At 44.0% G+C, this 24,605-nt stretch overlaps 3 protein-coding genes across 3 annotated transcripts; 2 read left to right on the forward strand and 1 right to left on the reverse strand.

Annotated features, from left to right (window-relative positions):
• Nucleotides 1–5,424: 5,424 nt before the first annotated feature.
• On the reverse strand, nucleotides 5,425–7,513 carry LOC307270830 (tripartite motif-containing protein 16-like). Its single transcript, XM_080054715.1, has 2 exons — nucleotides 6,617–7,513; nucleotides 5,425–6,217 (listed from the first exon to the last, which is right to left on the reverse strand). The coding sequence occupies exons 1-2, from the start codon at nucleotides 7,509–7,511 to the stop codon at nucleotides 5,445–5,447; spliced, it is 1,668 nt and encodes a 555-aa protein (XP_079910841.1). The 5' UTR covers nucleotides 7,512–7,513; the 3' UTR covers nucleotides 5,425–5,444.
• Nucleotides 7,514–8,407: 894 nt separating this feature from the next.
• On the forward strand, nucleotides 8,408–11,824 carry LOC307270828 (tripartite motif-containing protein 16-like; the record flags this gene model as incomplete). Its single annotated transcript, XM_080054714.1, has 2 exons — nucleotides 8,408–10,105; nucleotides 11,686–11,824. One exon carries the CDS (start codon nucleotides 8,408–8,410, stop codon nucleotides 10,064–10,066), a length of 1,659 nt encoding a protein of 552 aa, XP_079910840.1. The 3' UTR covers nucleotides 10,067–10,105; nucleotides 11,686–11,824.
• Nucleotides 11,825–14,665: 2,841 nt separating this feature from the next.
• On the forward strand, nucleotides 14,666–16,342 carry LOC307270831 (tripartite motif-containing protein 16-like; the record flags this gene model as incomplete). Its single annotated transcript, XM_080054716.1, has 1 exon — nucleotides 14,666–16,342. One exon carries the CDS (start codon nucleotides 14,666–14,668, stop codon nucleotides 16,322–16,324), a length of 1,659 nt encoding a protein of 552 aa, XP_079910842.1. The 3' UTR covers nucleotides 16,325–16,342.
• Nucleotides 16,343–24,605: the final 8,263 nt, after the last annotated feature.

Below are 24,605 nucleotides of genomic sequence, written 5' to 3' on the forward strand. Positions count from 1 at the left end.
GTGGAATGAACTCCAAGCTCCAATCTAGATCTGTGCTGGTTAGAGTACATTACAAGTGACAGCACACTTTAGAGCCGGCACGCACTGTGTGTCTGTGTGCTAATGGTCTCATCACAACAGTGTTAAGGAGAGGCTTAGCAGGCACTTTGCCGCAAAAGAAATCTCAACTTCCGAAGCACTTACATCAACTAAACTTTCCATATTCATTCTCAGCACTATTCTGAAGGTTATTACAGAAGGATTTGTTCATATGTTGTTAATCGTCTGATTTATGAGAGATTTTGTTCTTGAAAACATAGTAATTAATAGGGTTTTTTTTTCCATAAAAACATTTTTATTTTTTTGTCTCGGACAATTGTCTTGTCAAGTGGAGACTGCTCATGCCAATGTTCACGCTTGTTAAGTTATCTTTATTTGTCAGTTGTACACGAGGCACATTGAAATCTATTTTTTCTCATCTCCCCTCTCAAGTTCCCACACTCCAGAGGGGGTCAGAGCGCAGGGTCAGCCATAGTACAGACAGACAGACAGACAGACATACAGACAGACAGACAGACAGACAGACAGACAGACAGACAGACAGACAGACACACTCCAGAGGGGGTCAGAGCGCAGGGTCAGCCATAGTACAGCGCCCCTGGAGCAGTTTTGGGGTTAAGTGTCTTGCTCAAGGACACAATGGTAGAGATGGTGGGGCACCGTAGACACAATAGCAGCCGCAGCTAGTTTTACAACTAACACCCTCCTGTCCGGTGCCGGGGATCGAACCAGCGACCTCATGGTTACTGGTCGGCCACCTTTACTCTCTAGGCCATCCTACCACCCTGTATCACAACTTGAAGGATTGTAGCAGTTAGCCGCTCCACTAATAGCTCTGGTCGTCTGTTTGTATTTTCTCAGTTAGAAAAAGTAACTTTCAAAATACCAACTAGGTGGCATTGTCAGGCGAAAGTCCGATTAGTGAATCGAAGCCCACAGTAAGATGGTGTGTGTGTGTGCGCGTGTGTGCGTGTGTGTGTGCGCGTATGTGTGTGTGTGTGCGTGTGTGTGTGTGTGTGTTTGTGTGCTCTCCTAAATCGCTTTGTACTGTGTGTGTATAATTAGTTTTAACAGTGGGTTTCGTAACACACTGACAAACCCCATTTATAGTTGATGAAGTCATCCGCAGCATAAGGTGTGTGTGTGTGTGTGTGTGTGTGTGTGTGTGTGTGTGTGTGTGTGTGTGTGTGTGTGTGTGTGTGTGTGTGTGTGTGTGTGTGTGTGTGTGTGTGTGTGTGTGTGTGTGTGTGTGTGTGTGTGTGTGTGTGTGTGTGTGTGTGTGTGTGTGTGTGTGTGTGTGTGTGTGTGTGTGTGTGTTGCTGCTGACCAAAATGTCTGTATTTTAAGCAAAGGGTAGTGTTATGGTTTGTCCAAGTTGCCAAAATAAAGTCGCAGTATTGCAGACAGTGACATTTAAGTGCTATTTTCTTTTTCCCTGTGTGTGTGTGTGTGTGTGTGTCTCCCTCTCTCACTGTGTGTGTGTGTGTGTGTCTCACTCTGTGTGTGTCTGTGTGTGTGTGTCCCTCTCTGACTGTGTGTGTGTGTGTGTGTGTGTGTGTGTGTGTGACCTTTTTTTTTAATCTAACCAATTTCCATGCTGCATGCCAAAGCACACACTGTCACCTGGGTTACAGATGGGGCCTCCTGGAAAAACAACATGCACACACACACACACACACACACACACACACACACACACCCACACACACTAGGAAAAGACATTTGCCATTCAAACGTTAGAATTAGCTTTCTGGGAGTTTTATAGCTGAAGGATCGTTCATTCTGTCAACCCACACACTGCAGCAGAAGTTAGTTGTTTGTGAAGAGTTACTTTTCCAACAACACACACACACACACACACACACACACACACACACACACACACACACACACACACACACACACACACACACACACACACACACACACACACACACACACACACACACACACACACACACACACACACACACACACACACACACACCGCCCCAGTTACCAGTGTTTTCCTGGAGCTATACTTATTCAGCTAAGCTTTTGCAAACTACCAATGACTTCACACTGGAAGACGTTAAAACAGAGCAAAGCTAATCTAGAATGTAATTTAATAAAATGGTTAAATTGTAATTTGACTATTTGAATCACTGCAAATAAATATTGAACTATACCAGCAACCTACTGCAAAATGTAGAGTTAATCTATTAGTTAGACAGACAGACAGACAGACACACACACAGACAGACAGACAGGGAGAGAGACAGGGAGAGAGACAGACAGACAGACAGACAGACAGACAGACAGACAGACAGACAGGGAGGGAGACAGACACACACACAGACAGACAGGGAGAGAGACAGAATGACAGACAGACATGGAGAGAGACAGACAGACAGACAGACAGGGATAAAGACAGACAGACAGACAGACAGACAGGGAGATACAGACAGACAGACAGACAGACAGACAGACAGACAGGGAGATACAGACAGACAGACAGGCAATGACAGTCAGACAGAGACAGACGGACAGGGAGAGAGATAGGCAGGCAGACGACAGACAGACTTACAGTATGTGTCTAATGTTGGGAGGAGAGAAAGGAATGGGTAGAAAGGGAGACAGACAGACAGACAGACAGACAGACAGACAGACAGACAGACAGACAGACAGACAGACAGGCAATGACAGTCAGACAGAGACAGACAGACAGAGAGCATGAGCAATCGCCCTCCTGTGCTGGAGATGGTTAGCAGATGTTTGAAGTGCTTCAGTGATTTCCTCTGTTTTCACTGCACTAAACATCCTCTGTGGTATGTTCTGTATACAGTGTGAAATATAACACTGCTTTTAGGCTTGTATTTTAAGACCTGATGCATGGTTTTAGGTTAAAGGAATACTTCTCCCATACTTAACCGGCGTTCTATCATTATAAAATCGCTATTATAATATAATGAATGAGGTTTTTCTTCCCTTGGCCCAGCTGTCCTGTTAATCCTAACCCTACCATTTTACCATGTGTGATGTCACGCATGGTAAACTGTAGGGTTAGACAGTGAGATCATAAAACACTCTTTCTGCGTTTTCTCAGGCTAGGATGAACCGATTTCTAAAATGGTTGCACATTTATACTACGTAGAATCTCAGAGTTCAATACACCTTCATATTTCCACCGGTGATGTAGGTCTTTAAGTTTTAGCCCAAATAAGGTGACACTGCAGACAAGAATTTTTTGGGGGATTTTTGTCTATTTATCTTCCATAACATGTCTTCATTCATACTAGTATAAATCAAAGGTCCAACATGTACATTCAGGTGTTTATTTGACTAAACCTTGTCTGTTTGCGTCTGTATATTTCTCCTATACAACCATCTTTAACGGACATTATCTCAACATTATTTTTTTTCTTCTAATACTCTGAACCAAAAATCAACTAAACTTTCCATAATCATTCTCAGCACTATTCTGAAGGTTATTACAGAAGGATTTGTTCATATGTTGTTAACTGTCTTATTTATGAGACATTTTCTTCTTAAAAACATGCAGAAATTTCAAAATATACCGTTCTAAGAAAAGTCATATGTTATAGGACAGTCCTTGCTTTGGTGGCGACATAACAAAAATCACAAGAACCTCAGAGTGTGTCCTGATTTCTGTGATCTAATTAGAATGAGAGGTTAGTCAGCTGCTTTGGTCTAAATGCCAAACTACAGCTCTGGAAAAAAATTAAGAGACCAGTCTGGAGCAAACGAGACCATCAGTGCAAAGAATGCTATTTTTATATAGTTTTTCTTAATGCCTTTGTCATGGGTATACGCTCACCCAGGCACAACAGCTGGCGTAGTAAAAACACTACCGCTTTTGTCCAAAGGGGGGCGCTAGAATGAACACAAACTGAAAGCACCTATTAAACAAAGAGAAACAATAAAAGAGAAAGTACGAATCTATCTATTCAAACATATTCTATTCTATTCTAGTTCTATGATGAGCATTGTTGTGTTAGCCCTGTGATGCTGCAGTGTGTTAGTGTGCCAGTCAGTTATTTACTCACCTATTAAAAACCTCCCGGCTCTAACAAGGGAACAGACCATTAAAACTTATTGCCTGATAATTGGAGAACAACACACTCTATTACCTCAGTGTGTGTGTGTGTGTGTGTGTGTGTGTGTGTGTGTGTGTGTGTGTGTGTGTGTGTGTGTGTGTGTGTGTGTGTGTGTGTGTGTGTGTGTGTGTGTGTGTGTGTGTGTGTGTGTGTGTGTGTGTGTGTGTGTGTGTGTGTGTGTGTGTGTGTGTGTGTGTGTGTGTGTGTGTGATGTATTGTATTGATGGTAGCGCCCCCCCCCACCAAGTGAAAACCACAACATTAATAATAATGATTAATTTTATTTATGGCTTCCTTTTCATGACACTCTAGAACACCTTACAGTTAAAACTAGAAAAATACACTTAAAAACAAGCAGAAATTTTCCAAAAAAACAAATATATATACAAATACAATTAAACAAAACAACTTTTCTTTCCATGAATCGATAGATGCATTTCATTCATTGTTTCATTATTGTTTTTGTATTTAAAGGAGCTACGAGGAATTTCCAAATATTTCTGAAACAGTCTAATTTTTTCCTCTGATCATAAATTACATGTCAAAGCAAACAAAAGACCATCAGTGCAAAGAATGCTATTTTTGCGGGGCGCCCTTAGCTCAGTTGGTAGGGCCCCCCCCCCCCCCATGGGCCTCGGCCAGCAGCGGACCTGGGTTCTATTCCAGCCCGCGGTCGTTCTCTGCATGTCACTCCCCTCTATGCCCCATTTCAACTCTGTCTCTACACTATCAATAAAGCAGAAAAAAAAATGCCAAAAAAATAAAAAAGCCATCCTTACCCAGAGGCAGACCCTTACTGTATACCCACATCTATTCACACAAAGCAAAGTGTGAAGTGATGAAGTAAAGTTATGGCCGTCTTCAATTGAGCTCATCTCATTATGTCACCTCCACTGCAAAGACATTCACTACAAGATGAATGTACATGTCAGCGCTAGGAAAAGCAGATTGCAGATTGGGTATGAAAAGTAAAAAAGTATGAACAGTTAAAATAGCCAGAAAGCTCATTATGTATGTGTGATGTATGAGTGAGGGAGATAGATTTAGTAATATTTGTGTGTGTGTGTGTGTGTGTGTGTGTGTGTGTGTGTGTGTGTGTGTGTGTGTGTGTGTGTGTGTGTGTGTGTGTGTGTGTGTGTGTGTGTGTGTGTGTGTGTGTGTGTGTGTGTGTGTGTGTGTGTGTGTGTGTGAGTGTGATGGAAATTGTTATATATGTCTTATTTTTTCTTGAATGATTTTTGATCTTCCCTTGTTATTTACATGTGTGCATGCTGCAACGTAGCCCACTGTCCTTTCAAACACTTCTGTCTATTTCAATTCACTGAACTCAGCAGTGGCTCCTGTAGAGCAAAGCCAAACTCCAGCATAGAGCGGCTGAGTGAATGTGGTCTGGACTCTGTGGAGGAGAGTCATGGTTCCAGAGACGCTGTAGAAGGACAGAACACCTGCACTGTGATCCAGGTACACTCCTATTCTGGAGGACTGAGGACCTGAGACGGGAGTACGGACACTGTTGTGCTTAAACCCATACCTGTTTGTGAGCCAATATAAGGCCCAAGATTTGTCATTGTCTCCAAATAAACTGTCACCCCCTGCTCTGATGATATTCTTGTATGCGACTGCTACACCAACGTTGTCGCCTCTCCACTTCACCTCCAAGTAACAACGTCCAGTCAGACTCTCTGTACTCAGGACCTGAGGATAATAACCAGGGAATCTGTCTGTGTGACTAGGATAAGACTGTTGTTGACCACTGAATGATGCTTTCCTGTTCCCATCAGATAATAACAGCCATGTGTGTACTGTGTTTGGATCCAGTGTGATTCCACGTGAATATCTTAAGAAGTCAGCTCTGGTCTTGGGCTCTGGTTGAGGCAGTAAAACATCCACTTGAGTCTCTGTCAGTGAGATGTTTGTCCATGTCTCTCTCAGGACGTCCTGTAGCATCTCTCTGGCTTCTGACACAGCCGCTGTCACGTTCTCAAAGTATCTCAGAGGACGGATGTTGATGCTGGATGAGTGTGTAGATTCACTGAGTGCAGACAGTGAGCGGTAGTCGTGTAGAAACTGGTTGTGATCCTCTGTGTGTGAAACGGGGAAGAACATTTACAAAATATCTTTAATTTACCTTGAAATGTATATGTATTTCTTTGGTGATTTGAACAGTAAACTTTTTATATGCATTTGCAAAGCCAGAGTTAAATAATGGACAGCTAGGCATTTGTTGGACTTTCCTAAACACACAACTTGAATCTATACTGCTCCTCCATTTCATCGTATAAACTTCTATTGGAGTGCAGTTGGCATTTCATACCATTTAAAGTGGTATTACAAAAATTATTTTAAAGTCCTAAACTTGAGTTGGAAAATCCTGATAGAGGGGACAAGGTATTTCCCAACATTTGATACAATGGTCTTGGACATGATTCAAAATGCCCCAAACACATTTCACACAGAAAAACAAGAAGTGAATTTCTTACCGTAGTGTGCCAGCGTCTTCAGCTCAGCGTCTCTCCTCTTCAAATCAGCGATATCCAACTCCAGCTTTTCCTGAAGATCTTTGACTCGACTCACTTCAGTTTCCTGTTGGGATCTGAGCTGCTGCTTCACATCAGAGCTTGTTTTCTGGATGAGACGGATCAGCTCGGCGAAGGTCTTCTCACTGTGCTCCACTGCTTTATCAGCAGAGCCATTGATAGCCTCCACCTCCTGTTGGAGAACCTTCACACGTTTCCCTACACCCTTGATTCTTTTCTGGATGTTTAGTCGACTTCCCTCGAGCTCTTTCTGCTTCTCAGTAAATTCTGCTGCAGCTGACACTGTGTCGTGGCCTTTGTGTTCGTCCATTGAACACAGATAACAAATAGACTGCTGATCAGTACGGCAGAAAATCTTCATTACCTCATTGTGACGAGAGCAGAGGTTCTCCTGGAGATTCTTGGAGGGCTCCACCAGCTTGTGTTTCTTGAATGTCGGTGATTCGTAGTGAGGCTGGAGGTGTTTCTCACAGTAAGAGGCCAGACACACCAGACAGGACTTCAGGGCTTTCAGTTTTCTCCCAGTGCAGGAATCACAGGCCACATCTTCAGGTCCAGCATAGCAGTGATCAGCAGGAGCAGCTTGGAGTCCAGTCTTCTTCAGTTCCTCCACTAAATCTGCTAACATGGTGTTTTTCAGCAGCACAGGCCTTGTTGTGAATTTCTGCCTACACTGAGGGCAGCTGTAGAGTTGTTTACAATCCTCTTGATCCCAGTGGGTTTTAATACAGTCCATACAGTAGCTGTGTCCACAGGCAAGAGTCACCGGATCCTTCAGTAGCTCCAGACATATCGAACAAGAGAAAGTTTCCCGATCCAAAACTCCTGCCTGCGCCATTTCTCCTCTCTGTGTCAGTGACTGTGTGAGTCAAACTGTGGATCTGAAGGAGGGAACAGGGGAATATAGGGACAGAGTGCAGCGCTCTGTGTCTGAGATAAGAGATAAGGGTTGGGCCTTATCAAACTTTATCCAATCCTGGAAGAGGAGCTGCTTTATGACTATGAACTTTGTTTCTTCATTTACAATAAAGGCAGGGCAAGTCTCTTTACTGTATGACAAGGTAGTTCAGAGTGCTTTACAGGGGCATAAATACATCTCGATTGGCCATCAGAAACTTGGACACTGTGTGTGTGTGTGTGTGTGTGTGTGTGTGTGTGTGTGTGTGTGTGTGTGTGTGTGTGTGTGTGTGTGTGTGTGTGTGTGTGTGTGTGTGTGTGTGTGTGTGTGTGTGTGTGTGTGTGTGTGTGTGTGTGTGTGTGTGTGTGTGTGTGTGTGTGTGTGTGTGTGTGTGTGTGTAAATGGCCTGGTTAGATTAAAAACATACTCAACTGTTCAGAAGAAGAATAACTGGTTTTGCATACCGTAGGCAAGGCGAGTTTATTGCTATAGCACAATTCAGACACAAGGCCATTCAAAGTGCTTTACAGGGGCATACAATACATCAAGATTCAAATACATCAACTATAGAATAGACATTAGAACAGCAAATAAAAAAATACTTTCAAAATTTCAGACACCTCCACTATGTCCATACCTGTCCTTGGTCCCTCCCCTTTAGAACTACAGTTTGTCGATGGGTGTAACCTACTGTCATCACTTGACAGGCCACATTCTCTCTCACACACACACACACACACACACACACACACACACACACACACACACACACACACACACACACACACACACACAAGGAAGTGAAACTCACACAGTCACTGACACAGAGAGGAGAAATGGCGCAGGCAGGAGTTTTGGATCGGGAAACTTTCTCTTGTTCGATATGTCTGGAGCTACTGAAGGATCCGGTGGGTCTTGCCTGTGGACACAGCTACTGTATGGACTGTATTAAAACCCACTGGGATCAAGAGGATTGTAAACAACTCTACAGCTGCCCTCAGTGTAGGCAGAAATTCACAACAAGGCCTGTGCTGCTGAAAAACACCATGTTAGCAGATTTAGTGGAGGAACTGAAGAAGACTGGACTCCAAGCTGCTCCTGCTGATCACTGCTATGCTGGACCTGAAGATGTGGCCTGTGATTCCTGCACTGGGAGAAAACTGAAAGCCCTCAAGTCCTGTCTGTTCTGTATGGCCTCTTACTGTGAGAAACACCTCCAGCCTCACTACGAATCACCGACATTCAAGAAACACAAGCTGGTGGAGCCCTCCAAGAATCTCCAGGAGAACCTCTGCTCTCGTCACAATGAGGTGATGAAGATTTTCTGCCGTACTGATCAGCAGTGTATCTGTTATCTGTGTTCAATGGACGAACACAAAGGCCACGACACAGTGTCAGCTGCAGCAGAATTTACTGAGAAGCAGAAAGAGCTTGAGGGAAGTCGACTAAACATCCAGAAGAGAATCCTGGACGAAGAGAAAGATGTGAAGGTTCTCCAACAGGAGGTGGAGGCTATCAATGGCTCTGCTGATAAAGCAGTGGAGCACAGTGAGAAGACCTTCGCCGAGCTGATCCGTCTCATCCAGAAAACAAGCTCTGATGTGAAGCAGCAGCTCAGATCCCAACAGGAAACTGAAGTGAGTCGAGTCAAAGATCTTCAGGAGAAGCTGGAGCATGAGATCGCTGATTTGAAGAGGAGAGACGCTGAGCTGAAGACGCTGGCACACACAGAGGATCACAACCAGTTTCTACAGGACTACCGCTCACTGTCTGCACTCAGTGAATCTACACACTCATCCAGCATCAACATCCGTCCTCTGAGATACTTTGAGGATGTGACAGCGGCTGTGTCAGAAGCCAGAGAGAAGCTACAGGACGTCCTGAGAGAGACATGGACAAACATCTCACTGACAGAGACTCAAGTGGATGTTTCACTGCCTCAACCAGAGCCCAAGACCAGAGCTGACTTCTTAAGATATTCACGTGACATCACAATGGATCCAAACACAGTAAACACAAGGCTGTTATTATCTGATGGGAACAGGAGAGTGACAAGAATGGGTAAACCACAGTCTTATCCTAGTCACACAGAGAGATTCACTGTGTATTATCAGGTCCTGAGTACAGAGAGGCTGACTGGACGTTGTTACTTGGAGGTGGAGTGGAGCGGGGAAACAGTTTGTGTAGCAGTCGCATACAAGAATATCAGCAGAGCTGAATGTTTATTTGGAGACAATGAAAAATCTTGGGCCTTATTTTGGTTCACAAACAGGTATGAGTTTAGGCACAACAGAGCCTGCACTCCCGTCTCAGGTCCTCAGTCCTCCAGAATAGGAGTGTACCTGGATCACAGTGCAGGTGTTCTGTCCTTCTACAGCGTCTCTGGAACCATGACTCTCCTCCACAGAGTCCAGACCACATTCACTCAGCCGCTCTATGCTGGAGTTAGTCTTTGGTCTACAGGAGCCACTGCTGAGTTCAGTGAATTGAAATAGACAGAAGTGTTTGAAAGGACAGTGGGTTGAACTATACCAGTGGTTCTCAAACTTTTTTTGTAATTCCCCACTTTGGAGATGGGGATATTTTCGAGCCCCACCGTTCCCCGATTGCGTCAACAAAATAGTAACTAAATAGGTCAGGCTTAAAAGTTTAAAATGTATTGAAATAAAATCAAGGAACACAATTCAAAAATAGAGAAAATATGAGCATTTGTGACATTATTTTGTAATCTGAGCCCAAAAAATTGTCATAAACAATGAGCAAGTCAGTATGTGAGTCTTAGGCCTGCATTGGTGGCTGCAATGAGCCTGTTTTGCACTGCACATATTTTCAATATAGGGCTGAAGGCTCAATACTGCATCTCAAGTAGGGATGGAGATCGCTACTTTTTATTGATATCGATATCATTATCGAGTCTTTTTAACAATTTGAGTCCTTATCGATACCACAATCGATACTTTTCTATTATTTTGTTGAAAGAGAACTGGTATTATTGCTTTAATTGCCTATAAGATGATCAGAGCTCAAGATAGGACGTTAAACATGTCATAATTCCATAATTACTATCTATTTTATATTGCTGGGAAAACAAGTTTTTCACCAAAACCATATTATTCAAGTTTCTCGCGGAAAACTACAATTTTTTTTTGTGTTACATTTGAACACACCATGATGACCTTTTATAGACATTTGCCTAATATTACCGAGCCGACCTGAACACAACATATTTGACACCGTTAGCAACTTTTTTTTAAGCTAACTAGCTCTATATCCTGCCGATTTTAACGTGGATTTGAAAACTGGATTACTATTTTTAACTGACGGGACTTTCTCCACCGTCCGGTTGTCTGATTACCACCGCTGCTTTGAATGACTGTTGATGCGCACGGTGCCGACTCGGACTCCGAGCCCGACTGCACACCGTCTGATGCAGCAGCAGCTGACAGAGTTTTTTTTTAACTATACGAGACTGAGTTGGAGGAGTTTGAAGGTAAGACAGTTGAAGGTAGGCCTACAACACTTTTATATGCAGTCTATGAAGAAAAGAGACAAATCTCTGCTCTGAACTCAAAGACGCGCTACAACACCTTGACTCATTGTGAGCCCAGCTGTATGATCAGAGTGTGTGTGTGTGTGTGTGTGTGTGTGTGTGTGTGTGTGTTATCAGCTCTTATCTCCTCACAAAGTGCGGAGAACAATCGCGCTTTCATCGGTCGGGTTTTGATGAAATTGAGCACACTCACAACCTCTGTCAAAACTTTGTTTAGTTCGGGGATGAGCTGCCTTGACGCTAGTGGCGCTTCCCAGTGAATGACACAGTGTGTCCATTGCGCCTGGCCCGCGCGCTGAACCGATGATTTCGGCTTCTGTTCTATCCATGTTATTATGTTTTTTATGTGTTAATTGAAGAAGGGGAATAGCAGGGGCTCTCCTCCACTCCTCCAACTCACGCTGGGAAACGGTAAACAAAAAAAAACATATAAAAATATTTCTAAAAACTATGCGACACGGATGTGGACACATATTCATCCCGTTCGTTGCGCCCCACCTGTCATGTCTCTATTCCCCACCGGTGGGGCGCGCCCCACACTTTGAGAACCACTGAACTATACAGTGTTTCCCACAGGACATATGTTAGGGCGCACTCACACTAGGCAAAGTTGCCCCGTATCGTGCCAAAGAACGAGTGAGTCAGTGAGTGAGTGAGTGAGTCTGTCTGTCTGTCTGTCTGTCTGTCTGTCTGTCTGTCTGTGTCCATGGCTGTCTGTCTGTCTGTCTGTCTGTCTGTCTGTCTGTCTGTCTGTCTGTCTGTGTGTCTGTCTGTCTGTCTTTGAGTGTGGGTGTGTGTAAATCTTGTATGAACACAAAGGCATTCCTATAATCAATACGGACCATTGTTTGTGAGTCCGGCTGGTCAGAGTGTGATCGGTGTTAATCAATGCATCAGTAGAGTAGTACGCCATGTTAGCTGTTTACTTTGTTTTGTCTTTTGTTTTTGTGTTCACTTTTCAACTTGTGTGTTTATGTTGCAAAAGGAAAAAATCCATAAATGGGTATTCAAAAAAGAAAATCAATGCCTGAGACTTCCTCTGTCTGGAAAGCCCATTACAAAAGCATTCACATAAAATACACATGTTTAAAACACAAAAACAATAATGAAACTATGAATGAAATGGATCTATTGTAGTTTTAACTTGTTCGTAAAAGCACGTTTTGTTTAAACCTGCAGTGTGTAGAATTCTGTGAATTTTTTCATAGCAGACTTTGTAGAAAGTAATTATAATATCCATAAGTACGTTTAATTTAGTGCATAATAGCTGAAACAAATGTTTAGATTTTTTTTTTTCCCCTTTAGAAAGGGTCTCTTATATCTCCGTATTTCTCCTTACTATGGACCAAGGCATGGGCATAGCCGTGTTGTAAGCGTCATAGTTGGAATGTCATCTGGTGCATTGTTTAGAATTTAGAATTGTTCTTGTCCTTGAAGGCCACTGTAGCTTCTGTTATTATTCTAAAGGGGTGGGGTTACCCAGGGAGCGTTGCATTCTAGAACTTTGTAGAACTTTCTTGATGATGTCATATTATACACTGCACCTTCAAAGAAATCAACTTGCCGGGATAAGAAGCTGAACATGTTGTACTATTTGTGAATGCTGCTTTATTGATACGTTTTGTCATCATATCTTCATGACAACACTGAGGGGGGTGAATTCTTTTGGATTACGCTAGTTTTTAAATTATGTGAGGTTAAAATGTATGAAAAATTAGGGGCGCGGTCTCTTGAGTGACAGCTAGCCGCCCGCTGGCCCTCATTTCGCCTCGGAGGTATACGTCCGCTAGATGGGCGTATCTCCCCCCCCCTCCCCTCCGACGTCACATCAATGCACTTTTCCAGTTAGAGGAAATGAGGCTGAGTAAAACTTTGACAAGATGGCGACGCGCATAAGCCAGGAGAATGGGATGCAGTTGAATTAACTGAGGTCTGTGTGTGTGTGTTTGTGTGTGTGTGTGTGTGTGTGTGTGTGTGTGTGTGTGTGTGTGTGTGTTTGTTTCATCCATTTTATATACTATCTATGGTTTTGTCATATTGTTGGGTATAGTTCGCAAAAGCTTAAGCCTATGCATTTTCTGTAAATTGTTGTACATGTATTTTAATTGCCTTTAAATCAAAATAAAGCTCAAAAGTTAAGACAAAAAAAGCATTACTTCTTCAAACACTCACATTCCACATACATGTATTATATGATCAAGATGTTGTCAAAATAACATTCCCTGCGTTCCAATGGTAAATGGTAAATGGACTTGACTTGTATAGCGCTTTCTAGCCGATTTTCTCAGCCCCAAAGCGCTTTACATATCTTACCACATTCACCCATTCATACACACACTCATACACCGATGGTAGAAGCTGCCATGCAAGGCGCCCTCTGAACCATCGGGAGCAATTTGGGGTTCAGTGTCTTGCTCAGGGACACTTCGGCATGTGGCGGGGAGACGGGGGATCGAACCTCCAACCCTGCACTCCAGAGGCGATCTCCCTACCCACTTCGCCACTTCCAATCCCCACACTATCTACTATTTAGTATGGTAGATAAAAGATTCAGGATGTCCCAATCCTTGTGGTCAGATGTAGTATGGTTAGAAATATCCGGATGTCCTACTACATCCGGCCGTGATTTTTAGTGTTGAAAACAGCGTGTTATTTGGGGCGATTCTGACCCACAATCCAGTGCACATCTGAAGTGACGTCACATCACTTCAGAAAGAAAGTAAGTATAGGGATCAGTTTAGGAAGCAGGGAATTTGCAAGAGTGCATCAGTGCCTTTACGGGCCTTAACCACATTTAGACACACACACACACACACACACACACACACACACACACACACACACACACACACACACACATAATGTCGTAATGTCTGACAGATTGGAAGACATGCTCAGGTCTCTGCTCCATTGTTACTGCTACAGAGGCTCAGAGCGAAAACCACATTGTGTTTCCTCAAGCTGCTACAATCTCACAGTACAACGCACAATTACACTGTGTGTGTGTGTGTGTGTGTGTGTGTGTGTGTGTGTGTGTGTGTGTGTGTGTGTGTGTGTGTGTGTGTGTGTGTGTGTGTGTGTGTGTGTGTGTGTGTGTGTGTGTGTGTGTGTGTGTGTGTGTGTGTGTGTGTGTGTGTGTGTGTGTGTAAATGGCCTGGTTAGATTAAAAACATACTCAACTGTTCAGAAGAAGAATAACTGGTTTTGCATACCGTAGGCAAGGCGAGTTTATTGCTATAGCACAAGTCAGACACAAGGCCATTCAAAGTGCTTTACAGGGGCATGAAATACATCAAGATTCAAATATATCAACTATAGAATAGACATTAGAACAGCAAATAAAAAAATACTTTCAAAATTTCAGACACCTCCACTATGTCCATACCTGTCCTTGGTCCCTCCCCTTTAGAACTACAGTTTGTCGATGTATGTAACCTACTGTCACCACTTGACAGGCCACATTCTCTCTCTCTCTAACACACACACACACACACACACACACAAGGAAGTGAAACTCACACAGTCACTGACACAGAGAGGAGAAATGGCGCAGGCAGGAGTTTTGGATCGGGAAACTTTCTCTTGTTCGATATGTCTGGAGCTACTGAAGGATCCGGTGGGTCTTGCCTGTGGACACAGCTACTGTATGGACTGTATTAAAACCCACTGGGATCAAGAGGATTGTAAACAACTCTACAGCTGCCCTCAGTGTAGGCAGAAATTCACTTTGAGGCCTGTGCTGCTGAAAAACACCATTATAGCAGATTTAGTGGAGGAACTGAAGAAGACTGGACTCCAAGCTGCTCCTGCTGATCACTGCTATGCTGGACCTGAAGATGTGGCCTGTGATTTCTGCACTGGGAGAAAACTGAAAGCCCTCAAGTCCTGTCTACAATGTCTGGCCTCTTACTGTGAGAAACACCTCCAGCCTCACTACGAATCACCGACATTCAAGAAACACAAGCTGGTGGAGCCCTCCAAGAATCTCCAGGAGAACCTCTGCTCTCGTCACAATGAGGTGATGAAGATTTTCTGCCGTACTGATCAGCAGTGTATCTGTTATCTGTGTTCAATGGACGAACACAAAGGCCACGACACAGTGTCAGCTGCAGCAGAATTTACTGAGAAGCAGAAAGAGCTTGAGGGAAGTCGACTAAACATCCAGAAGAGAATCCTGGACGAAGAGAAAGATGTGAAGGTTCTCCAACAGGAGGTGGAGGCTATCAATGGCTCTGCTGATAAAGCAGTGGAGCACAGTGAGAAGACCTTCGCCGAGCTGATCCGTCTCATCCAGAAAACAAGCTCTGATGTGAAGCAGCAGCTCAGATCCCAACAGGAAACTGAAGTGAGTCGAGTCAAAGATCTTCAGGAAAAGCTGGAGTTGGATATCGCTGATTTGAAGAGGAGAGACGCTGAGCTGAAGACACTGGCACACACAGAGGATCACAACCAGTTTCTACACGACTACCGCTCACTGTCTGCACTCAGTGAATCTACACACTCATCCTGCATCAACATCCGTCCTCTGAGATACTTTGAGGACGTGACAGCGGCTGTGTCAGAAGCCAGAGAGAAGCTACAGGACGTCCTGAGAGAGACATGGACAAACATCTCACTGACAGAGACTCAAGTGGATGTTTTACTGCCTCAACCAGAGCCCAAGACCAGAGCTGACTTCTTAAGATATTCACGTGACATCACAATGGATCCAAACACAGTAAACACAAGGCTGTTATTATCTGATGGGAACAGGAGAGTGACAAGAATGGGTAAACCACAGTCTTATCCTAGTCACACAGACAGATTCACTGGTTATTATCAGGTCCTGAGTACAGAGAGGCTGACTGTACGTTGTTACTTGGAGGTGGAGTGGAGCGGGGAAACAGTTTGTGTAGCAGTCGCATACAAGAATATCAGCAGAGCTGAATGTTTATTTGGAGACAATGAAAAATCTTGGGCCTTATTTTGGTTCACAAACAGGTATGAGTTTAGGCACAACAGAGCCTGCACTCCCGTCTCAGGTCCTCAGTCCTCCAGAATAGGAGTGTACCTGGATCACAGTGCAGGTGTTCTGTCCTTCTACAGCGTCTCTGGAACCATGACTCTCCTCCACAGAGTCCAGACCACATTCACTCAGCCGCTCTATGCTGGAGTTAGTCTTTGGTCTACAGGAGCCACTGCTGAGTTCAGTGAATTGAAATAGACAGAAGTGTTTGAAAGGACAGTGGGTAAAACTACACAGTGTTTCCCACAGGACATATGTTAGGGCACTAGGCAAAGTTGCCCCGTATCGTGCCAAAGAACGAGTGAGTCGGTGAGTGAGTGAGTGAGTCTGTCTGTCTGTCTGTGTCCATGGCTGTCTGTATCCCTGTCTGTCTGTCTGTCTGTCTGTCTGTGAGTGTGGGTGTGTGTAAATCATGTATGAACACAAAGGCATTCCTATAATCAATACAGACCATTGTTAGTGAGTCCGGCTGGACAGAGTGTGATCGGTGTTAATCAATGCATCAGTAGAGTAGTACGCCATGTTAGCTGTTTATTTTGTTTTGTCTTTTGTTTTTGTGTTCACTTTTCAACTTGTGTGTTTATGTTGCAAAAGGAAAAAATCCATAAATGGGTATTCAAAAGAGAAAATCAATGCCTGAGACTTCCTCTGTCTGGAAAGCCCATTACAAAAGCATTCACATAAAATACACATGTTAAAAACACAAAAACAATAATGAATGAAATGGATCTATTGTAGTTTTCACTTGTTCGTTTTGTTTAAACCTGCAGTGTGTAGAATTCTGGGAATTTTTTCATAGCAGACTTGGTAGAAAGTAATTATAATATCCATAAGTAAGTTTAATTTAGTGCATAATAGCTGAAACAAATGTTTAGATTTATTTTTTTTCCCCTTTAGAAAGGGTCTCTTATATCTCCGTATTTCTGCATACCATGGACCAAGGCATGGGTGCCGCCATGTTGTAAGCGTCATAGTTGGAATGTCATCTGGTGCATTGTTTAGAATTTAGAATTGTTCTTGTCCTTGAAGGCCACTGTAGCTTCTGTTATTATTCTAAAGGGGTGGGGTTACCCAGGGAGCGTTGCATTCTAGAACTTTGTAGAACTTTCTTGATGATGTCATATTACACACTGCACCTTTAAAGAAATCACCTTACCGGGATAAGAGGCTGAACATGTTGTACTATTTGTGAATGCTGCTTTAATGATACGTTTTGTCACCATATCTTCATGACAACACTGAGGGGGGTGAATTCTTTTGGATTACGCTAGTTTTTAAATGATTTGAGGTTAAAATGTATGAAAAATTAGGGGCGCGGTCTCTTGAGTGACAGCTAGCCGCCCGCTGGCCCTCATTTCGCCTCGGAGGTATACGTCCGCTAGATGGGCGTATCTCCCTCCACCCGACGTCACATCAATGCACTTTTCCAGTTAGAGGAAATGAGGCGGAGTAAAAAATTTGACAAGATGGCGACGCGCATAAGCCAGGAGAATGGGATGCAGTTGAATTAACTGAGGTCAGCCCGGATGCTACATCCATTTTATATACTATCTGTAAGAGCCAGTTTTTGGGTATCTATATGTTGTCATGTCATGTGTTGTCCACCTGGTGTCACTGCCCTATTGCCTGGGGCACAGGTATAAAAGGTGTGTCACTTGATTGTTTGTTTGTTGTTTGACCCCGGAAGGGCTCACGGTTTTTGACCGCTAGAAGCTGACAGTTGTTATCACTGAGGAACTAACAAACGTATTCCGTCATAGACATTATAACTGTCTGTATTCCGTAATCACATGTACCGTAATTGGTGTCAAAATAAACGGTCTGCACCGGAGATGATCGCTTGGTTCAGTCATTGTTTAACAACCACAACTAGGCTACAAACATTGAGACACACAGCGCGTCAACCAGTCACCCGGGAGTCAAACCCCACGGAGCACACTACACACATATTGGATGTGGCTCCTATATTTGTCAAAAACCCTAGCCGTTTATTCAAAACTAGCCGTTGGATCTGCAGAAAACCCTCGGCAAGTAAGTGAACTAATACAGAGGCGGCACAAGGACTTGGAAAGCTACCGGTAGCTTTGCGCAGCAGCGGCTATTGTACCTTTTTGGAGGACGTTTTCGGGCTGCGGATGGACCGGGAAGCTGTTGGGATTTCGGTGGAGGGCGTCTGGAGGCTGCGGGATTTCGAGGAGAATCGCCGGCGGGAGCTGTCAGGGCTGCAGCTACATCATCGGGTCTAACCAGGGGCTACGGTGTTAACGCTGGAGGCTACGGCTGTGGAGTACATCGTACGCAAGCTACTGGACGGCGCACAGCGCAACATGAAAGGGCAGGTACGTGTAGCGCTACACTGGCCAGTTAAAATGTGTGCACACATGCCCGGGCTCTAAATCCAATGCATTGGTGACAACTGACGTGACGGTAGACTTTGCATTGACTTGACTTTTGTGTCGCGAACTATTGAACTGATTTGTGACGGTTGGTCATCATGGAGGGAAACGCAGCATCGGACATTGTAAACGGGACTGGCAAAATGCCAACTGCTAAAAAGGCAAGTAGCACTACTGGTGGTGCTGAGGCACTGCCACCAAAGAGGGTGGTTAAACTTACAGCAAAGGCGCTTGTTGGTAAATTAGACAGTTTACAAAAGGAAAGAGTAAACAAACTAAATCAAGCAGGTGTGATAAGAAAAACATTGCAAGGTTTAATGTTGAATAATGAAGAAACTGAGGTAAAAAATGCTCTTGACAAACTGATAAAGGTGTGTAATGAGGCTAAATTCAGCCATGATTCTTTGTTAACCCTTTTGCCAGCTGAAGAAAAAGCAAAGCATGAAACCTGGTTTGAAGCAAAAATGCTGTCAAATAATTCATCTATTGCTGAGGCTAAACAGTGGGGTTTATGCAATGGTCATTTCGGTGTATATTCTGGTCATGTGGAGGATGATGTCTGTCCTGATGACAGTATTTCAAATGTGGGTAGCAAACACTCAGGTCAAAAGAGCCACTGCAGTGGTACGTCAAGCACCGCATCCACTGGCCGTATGATAGCCGAGGCCGAGACAGCTGCACTTCTTGCTCGCCAAGCTGTCCTCAAAGAAAAACATGCTTTGGAGGAACAGCAACAACAGCTCAAAAGCAAGATGGAGGAGCAGCAACAACAGCTCAAAAGCAAGATGGAGGAGCAGCAACAACAGCTCAAAAGCAAGATGGAGGAGCTTGACTTGGAATCCGACCTTGCTGCATCTAATGCAAAGTTGGCAGTACTGCAGGCATGGGAAACAAAAGGTTCTTCTTCCAAAGGCTCAGATGGAATGAATTCATATTTTGTAAAGGGAAAAGGGAAAGAGGACTCTGTCATTGTCCTAAATCCCATGGCGAAGGAGTATACGCCTACATGCAGGCCTGTGCAACAAATTCACTGGGCACAATCCTCATTACCACCTGACAAACAAACATCAATGGACGTGCGGCCAAAGCAACCTGTCGTGCGGCCAAAGCAACCTGTCGTGCGGCCAAAACAACCTGTGCAATTGTTAGGAAACATCATGGCAACATCACAGTATGCACAGCGCCAGCCTACAGTTGCTCAGTCAGATAACAAACCAAAACAATATGGTAGTCATCCAAATCCGTCCGACGACATAATTCATATCATGCACAAGCAAAATGAAATAACTGCTGCTCTGGTGCAACAACAGCACTACTTGTCTCTACCACCGAGAGATATTCCCACCTTTGAAGGACACCCTCTCACATACAGGTCATTCATAAAGGCATTCGAGCAAGGAGTTGAAGGAAAGGCAAGCAAAGCCGATTGCCTATACTACCTGGAGCAATATACCAGAGGACAGCCGCGAGAGTTGGTGCGTAGCTGCCAGCATATGGATCCTGAGAGTGGCTATGGAGTGGCAAAGGGTCTCCTACAAGAACACTTTGGCAACCACTATACAATTGCAGCAGCTTATATGGAGAAAGCTTTGGCCTGGGAGTCAATTAGAGCTGAAGATGTGGACGCGCTCCAAGCCTATGCATTGTTTTTGCGTGGTTGCTGCAACGCTATGGAGGAGCTCCAGTACTTACAGGAACTTGACATGCCAGTTAACATGAGGGCCATTATTTCCAAGCTACCGTTTAGGACGAGAGACCAGTGGAGAGCCAGAGCTCATGACATTATGGAAAGAACAAACGACAGAGCACACATCAAGGACCTAGTGTCGTTTGTTGAACGCCATGTCAGAATTCTGTCAGACCCATTGTTTGGCAACATACAGGACCCCGGTTTTGGAGCTGCAGGGCCAAGGACTTTAACCCGGTTTACCGCACAGCCCAGGAACAGAGCTAAGGAAAGTATTGTTGCCTCCACCATAGCTTCTACAAACTTCACTGAAAGAATCGAAGAACAAACAGAAATGGAGAAAGCTGGATGCCTCTACTGTGCTCGTGGGCATTCATTGGACGAGTGTAAGGAGCTCACTGGAAAAGGACACAAAGAAAAAATTATTTTTTTGCGTGAAAAGCGAGTTTGTTTTGCATGTTTATGCGTGGGTCACATGAGCCGTGACTGTGAGAGGCGCATAAAATGTAACATCTGTGGTCAAACTCACCCTACCTTGCTTCATATAGAAAGGCAACCAACTCAGGACCAGCAAGAGGAACCTGCCAATGACCAGCCTGCTGTAGTCACAACATGTGGACTTACAGGGGCCGGTAAGGTCCAGTCTGCTCTGTCTATTCTTCCTGTAAAGGTGAAGGCTTCTAATGGAAATCATATAATTACAACATATGCGTTCCTTGATCCTGGCAGCTCAGGCACATTCTGCTCTGAACACCTAGCGAAGAAGCTGAATGCTGCAGGTAAAAGAACCAGCTTTCTACTAAGAACAATGGGTCAAGAAAGAGTTGAAACTGCTTACTCTGTGGCTGGTCTAGAGATTGCTGCTCTCGACAGCAGTGATTTCTTTGCGCTGCCAGACGTTCTCATACAGGAGAAGATGCCAGTGACTGCTGACGACAGAGTGACACAGGAAGATCTGTCTAAGTGGCCATACTTAGCAGAGGTTAACATCCAAAGTATTGAGGCAAACGTCGACCTATTGATTGGAACCAATGCTCCCAGGTTACTGGAACCAAGGGAGGTCGTCAGCAGCTGTGGGAATGGCCCGTATGCTATCAGGACGGTGATGGGATGGTCAGTGAGTGGTCCACTGAATGGAAACAGTGGCACCATGGAGGCAGAGTTCTCCTCTGCTCTGGTGAATAGGATCGAAGCGAATAAACTGGAGGAAACGCTTCAGTCTGACCATGCAAATGGAGACGGAACCATCCAACTGCTCCAAGGTGAAGAATATTCTACCACCAAAGATCACAAACTCCAGCTGTACCAAAAGGCTTGTGAAGACCTTGAAGCTAGAGAGAGAATGCGATGGAGAACAGGTATTCTCAATGGGGAAAGGCTTGGCTCACATCACTTTGCTGGAGGAAGCTCCCACTCATGAAACCATAGTTCAGCGGGAACACTATCACAAAGAGACAGAAACTGTCTATTAAAGGTAGCCAAAGAGGTATGTTAATGCATAATGCATAATGGCTCTTTGTTTATTTAGTTGAATTGTTAGTTCCATCCGTCACTAGCAATTAGGGGCCGGAATGTAAGAGCCAGTTTTTGGGTATCTATATGTTGTCATGTCATGTGTTGTCCACCTGGTGTCACTGCCCTATTGCCTGGGGCACAGGTATAAAAGGTGTGTCACTTGATTGTTTGTTTGTTGTTTGACCCCGGAAGGGCTCACGGTTTTTGACCGCTAGAAGCTGACAGTTGTTATCACTGAGGAACTAACAAACGTATTCCGTCATAGACATTATAACTGTCTGTATTCCGTAATCACATGTACCGTAATTGGTGTCAAAATAAACGGTCTGCACCGGAGATGATCGCTTGGTTCAGTCATTGTTTAACAACCACAACTAGGCTACAAACATTGAGACACACAGCGCGTCAACCAGTCACCCGGGAGTCAAACCCCACGGAGCACACTACACACATATTGGATGTGGCTCCTATACTATCTATGGTTTTGTCATATTGTTGGGTATAGTTCGCTAAAGCCTAAGCCTCTGCATTTTCTGTCAATTGTTGTACATGTATTTTAATTGCCTTTAAATCAAAATAAAGCTCAAAAGTTAAGACAAAAAAAGCATTACTTCTTCAAACACTCACATTCCACATACATGTATTGTATGATCAATATGTTGTAAAAATAACATTCCCTGCGTTCCAATGGTAAATGGACTTGACTTGTATAGCGCTTTCTAGCCGATTTTCTCAGCCCCAAAGCGCCCCATATCTTACCACATTCACCCATTCATACACACACTCATACACCGATGGCAGTAGCTGCCATGCAAGGCGCTCTCTGAACCATCGGGAGCAATTCGGGGTTCAGTGTCTTGCTCAGGGACACTTCGGCATGTGGCGGGGAGACGGGGAATCGAACCTCCGACCCTGCACTCCAGAGGCGATCTCCCTACCGACTTCGCCACTTCCAATCCCCACACTATCTACTATTTAGTATGGTAGATAAAAGATTCAGGATGTCCCAATCCTTGTGGTCAGATGTAGTATGGTTAGAAATATCCGGATGTCCTACTACATCCGGCCGTGATTTTTAGTGTTGAAAACAGCGTGTTATTTGGGGCGATTCTGACCCACAATCCAGTGCACATCTGAAGTGACGTCACATCACTTCAGAAAGAAAGAAAGTATAGGGATCAGTTTAGGAAGCAGGGAATTTGCAAGAGCATCAGTGCCTTTTACGGGCCTTAACCACATTTAGACACACACACACACACACACACACACACACACACACACACACACACACACATACACACATAATGTCTGACAGATTGGAAGACACATGCTCAGGTCCCTGCTCCATTGTTACTGCTACAGAGGCTCAGAGCGAAAACCACATTGTGTTTCTTCAAGCTGCTACAATCTCACAGTACAACGCACAATTACACTGTGGGTGTGTGTGTGTGTGTTTCAATTCCCTATTTATATATTTTCCAGTCTGTCTGTCTTCTCAATATCTCTGGTCTCTCTCAACTCTGTTTTAAAATAGGCTCGCAGGCAGTCGTGTCCCTTTTAAAGCTATAATGCGTAAATTCTGAGTTATTGCAACAACACTGTCTGTCGGTGCATCGCCATCTACATGAGGTAAAGCCTTCAGTGATGGCACATGGATTTTATACCTTCTGCTGTACGTCCAGGTTTTTTTTTTACTTAGCAGTAGAATCAACAACTGAAACATTTCTTGGGTGCTTCTTGAGGATTTTTCTGAGCTGAGGGGAGGGGGGGGGGACACCAGTTTGTAAACGCTGCCATACTGAGAAATACAGAGAGAGTTTTGTGGAGCTGATAATAGGCTTAATCAACTTTGTGTCAACTTGTTTGGCGATGGCTTGAATGTAACCGACATTCATTTATATGGGAAAGCTACACACCAATTTATCTTTATCAAATCTTTAAATATAATCTGATATGATAAGTGCTATCAGCCCTAAAAAAAATCCTGTATCACTTGGATTAAACTCATATCGTTTTGGTGTCAAAAGGAAAATATTTGGTAGTGGATAGAGCGTGTACCATATCGGCTCCGGCCTTCGTTGCAGTGGTCACGGGTTCAAATCCGACCCGTGGACCTTTACTGCAGGTCATCCCCCCCCTCTCTCTCACTGTCTCTGTCTCTCTCTCTCTCTCTCTCTCTCTCTCTCTCTCTCTCTCTCCCCCTCCCTCCCTCTCTCTCTCTCTGTTTCCCCATTTCAACTCTGTACTGTCTAATGAAGCTTGAAAATGCCAAAAAAAAGGAAAAGATTTCAGAGTACAATTGTTGTTGTCAGCTCTATAGATGTTTAGACAAAATAAAATGAATCATCGGTTAAATGGCAAGCTCCCATCAACACAAGTCATGTGCTGTTACTCACTCTCACACACTCACACTCACACTCACACACACACACACACACACACACACACACACACACACACACACACACACACAGTCTTTTGTGTCACTCCCACTCATAACCTTACATTTCTTTCCCGTTCTGTCAGCATCTTAATAGAAACTGTCAATGCTCTCACTCTAAACACTCGCACACAACCGTTAAAGGCAATACGTTTGGTCTGGCAAAAGCGTTTTACATTAATGCTGCATCCACATGGAATACGCCAAACGGTACACCTCAAACTAGATGACATTGACGCAGGACTGTTTAACCTGCAGTGTGTAGAATTTTGGGTTTTATTTCCTAGCAGATTTAGTAGAAAGTAATTATAATATCCATAAGTACATTTCATTTAGTGCATAATAGCTGAAAAGCATTTTTAGAATTATTATTTTTTCCCTTAGAAAGGGTCTCATATATGTCCATATTTCTCCATATTTTGGACCAAGGCCTTGTGCCGC

The sequence above is a fragment of the Ammodytes marinus genome (assembly GCF_949987685.1).
Source record: "Ammodytes marinus genome assembly, contig: scaffold_201, whole genome shotgun sequence".
NCBI classification, from domain to species: domain Eukaryota; kingdom Metazoa; phylum Chordata; class Actinopteri; order Uranoscopiformes; family Ammodytidae; genus Ammodytes; species Ammodytes marinus.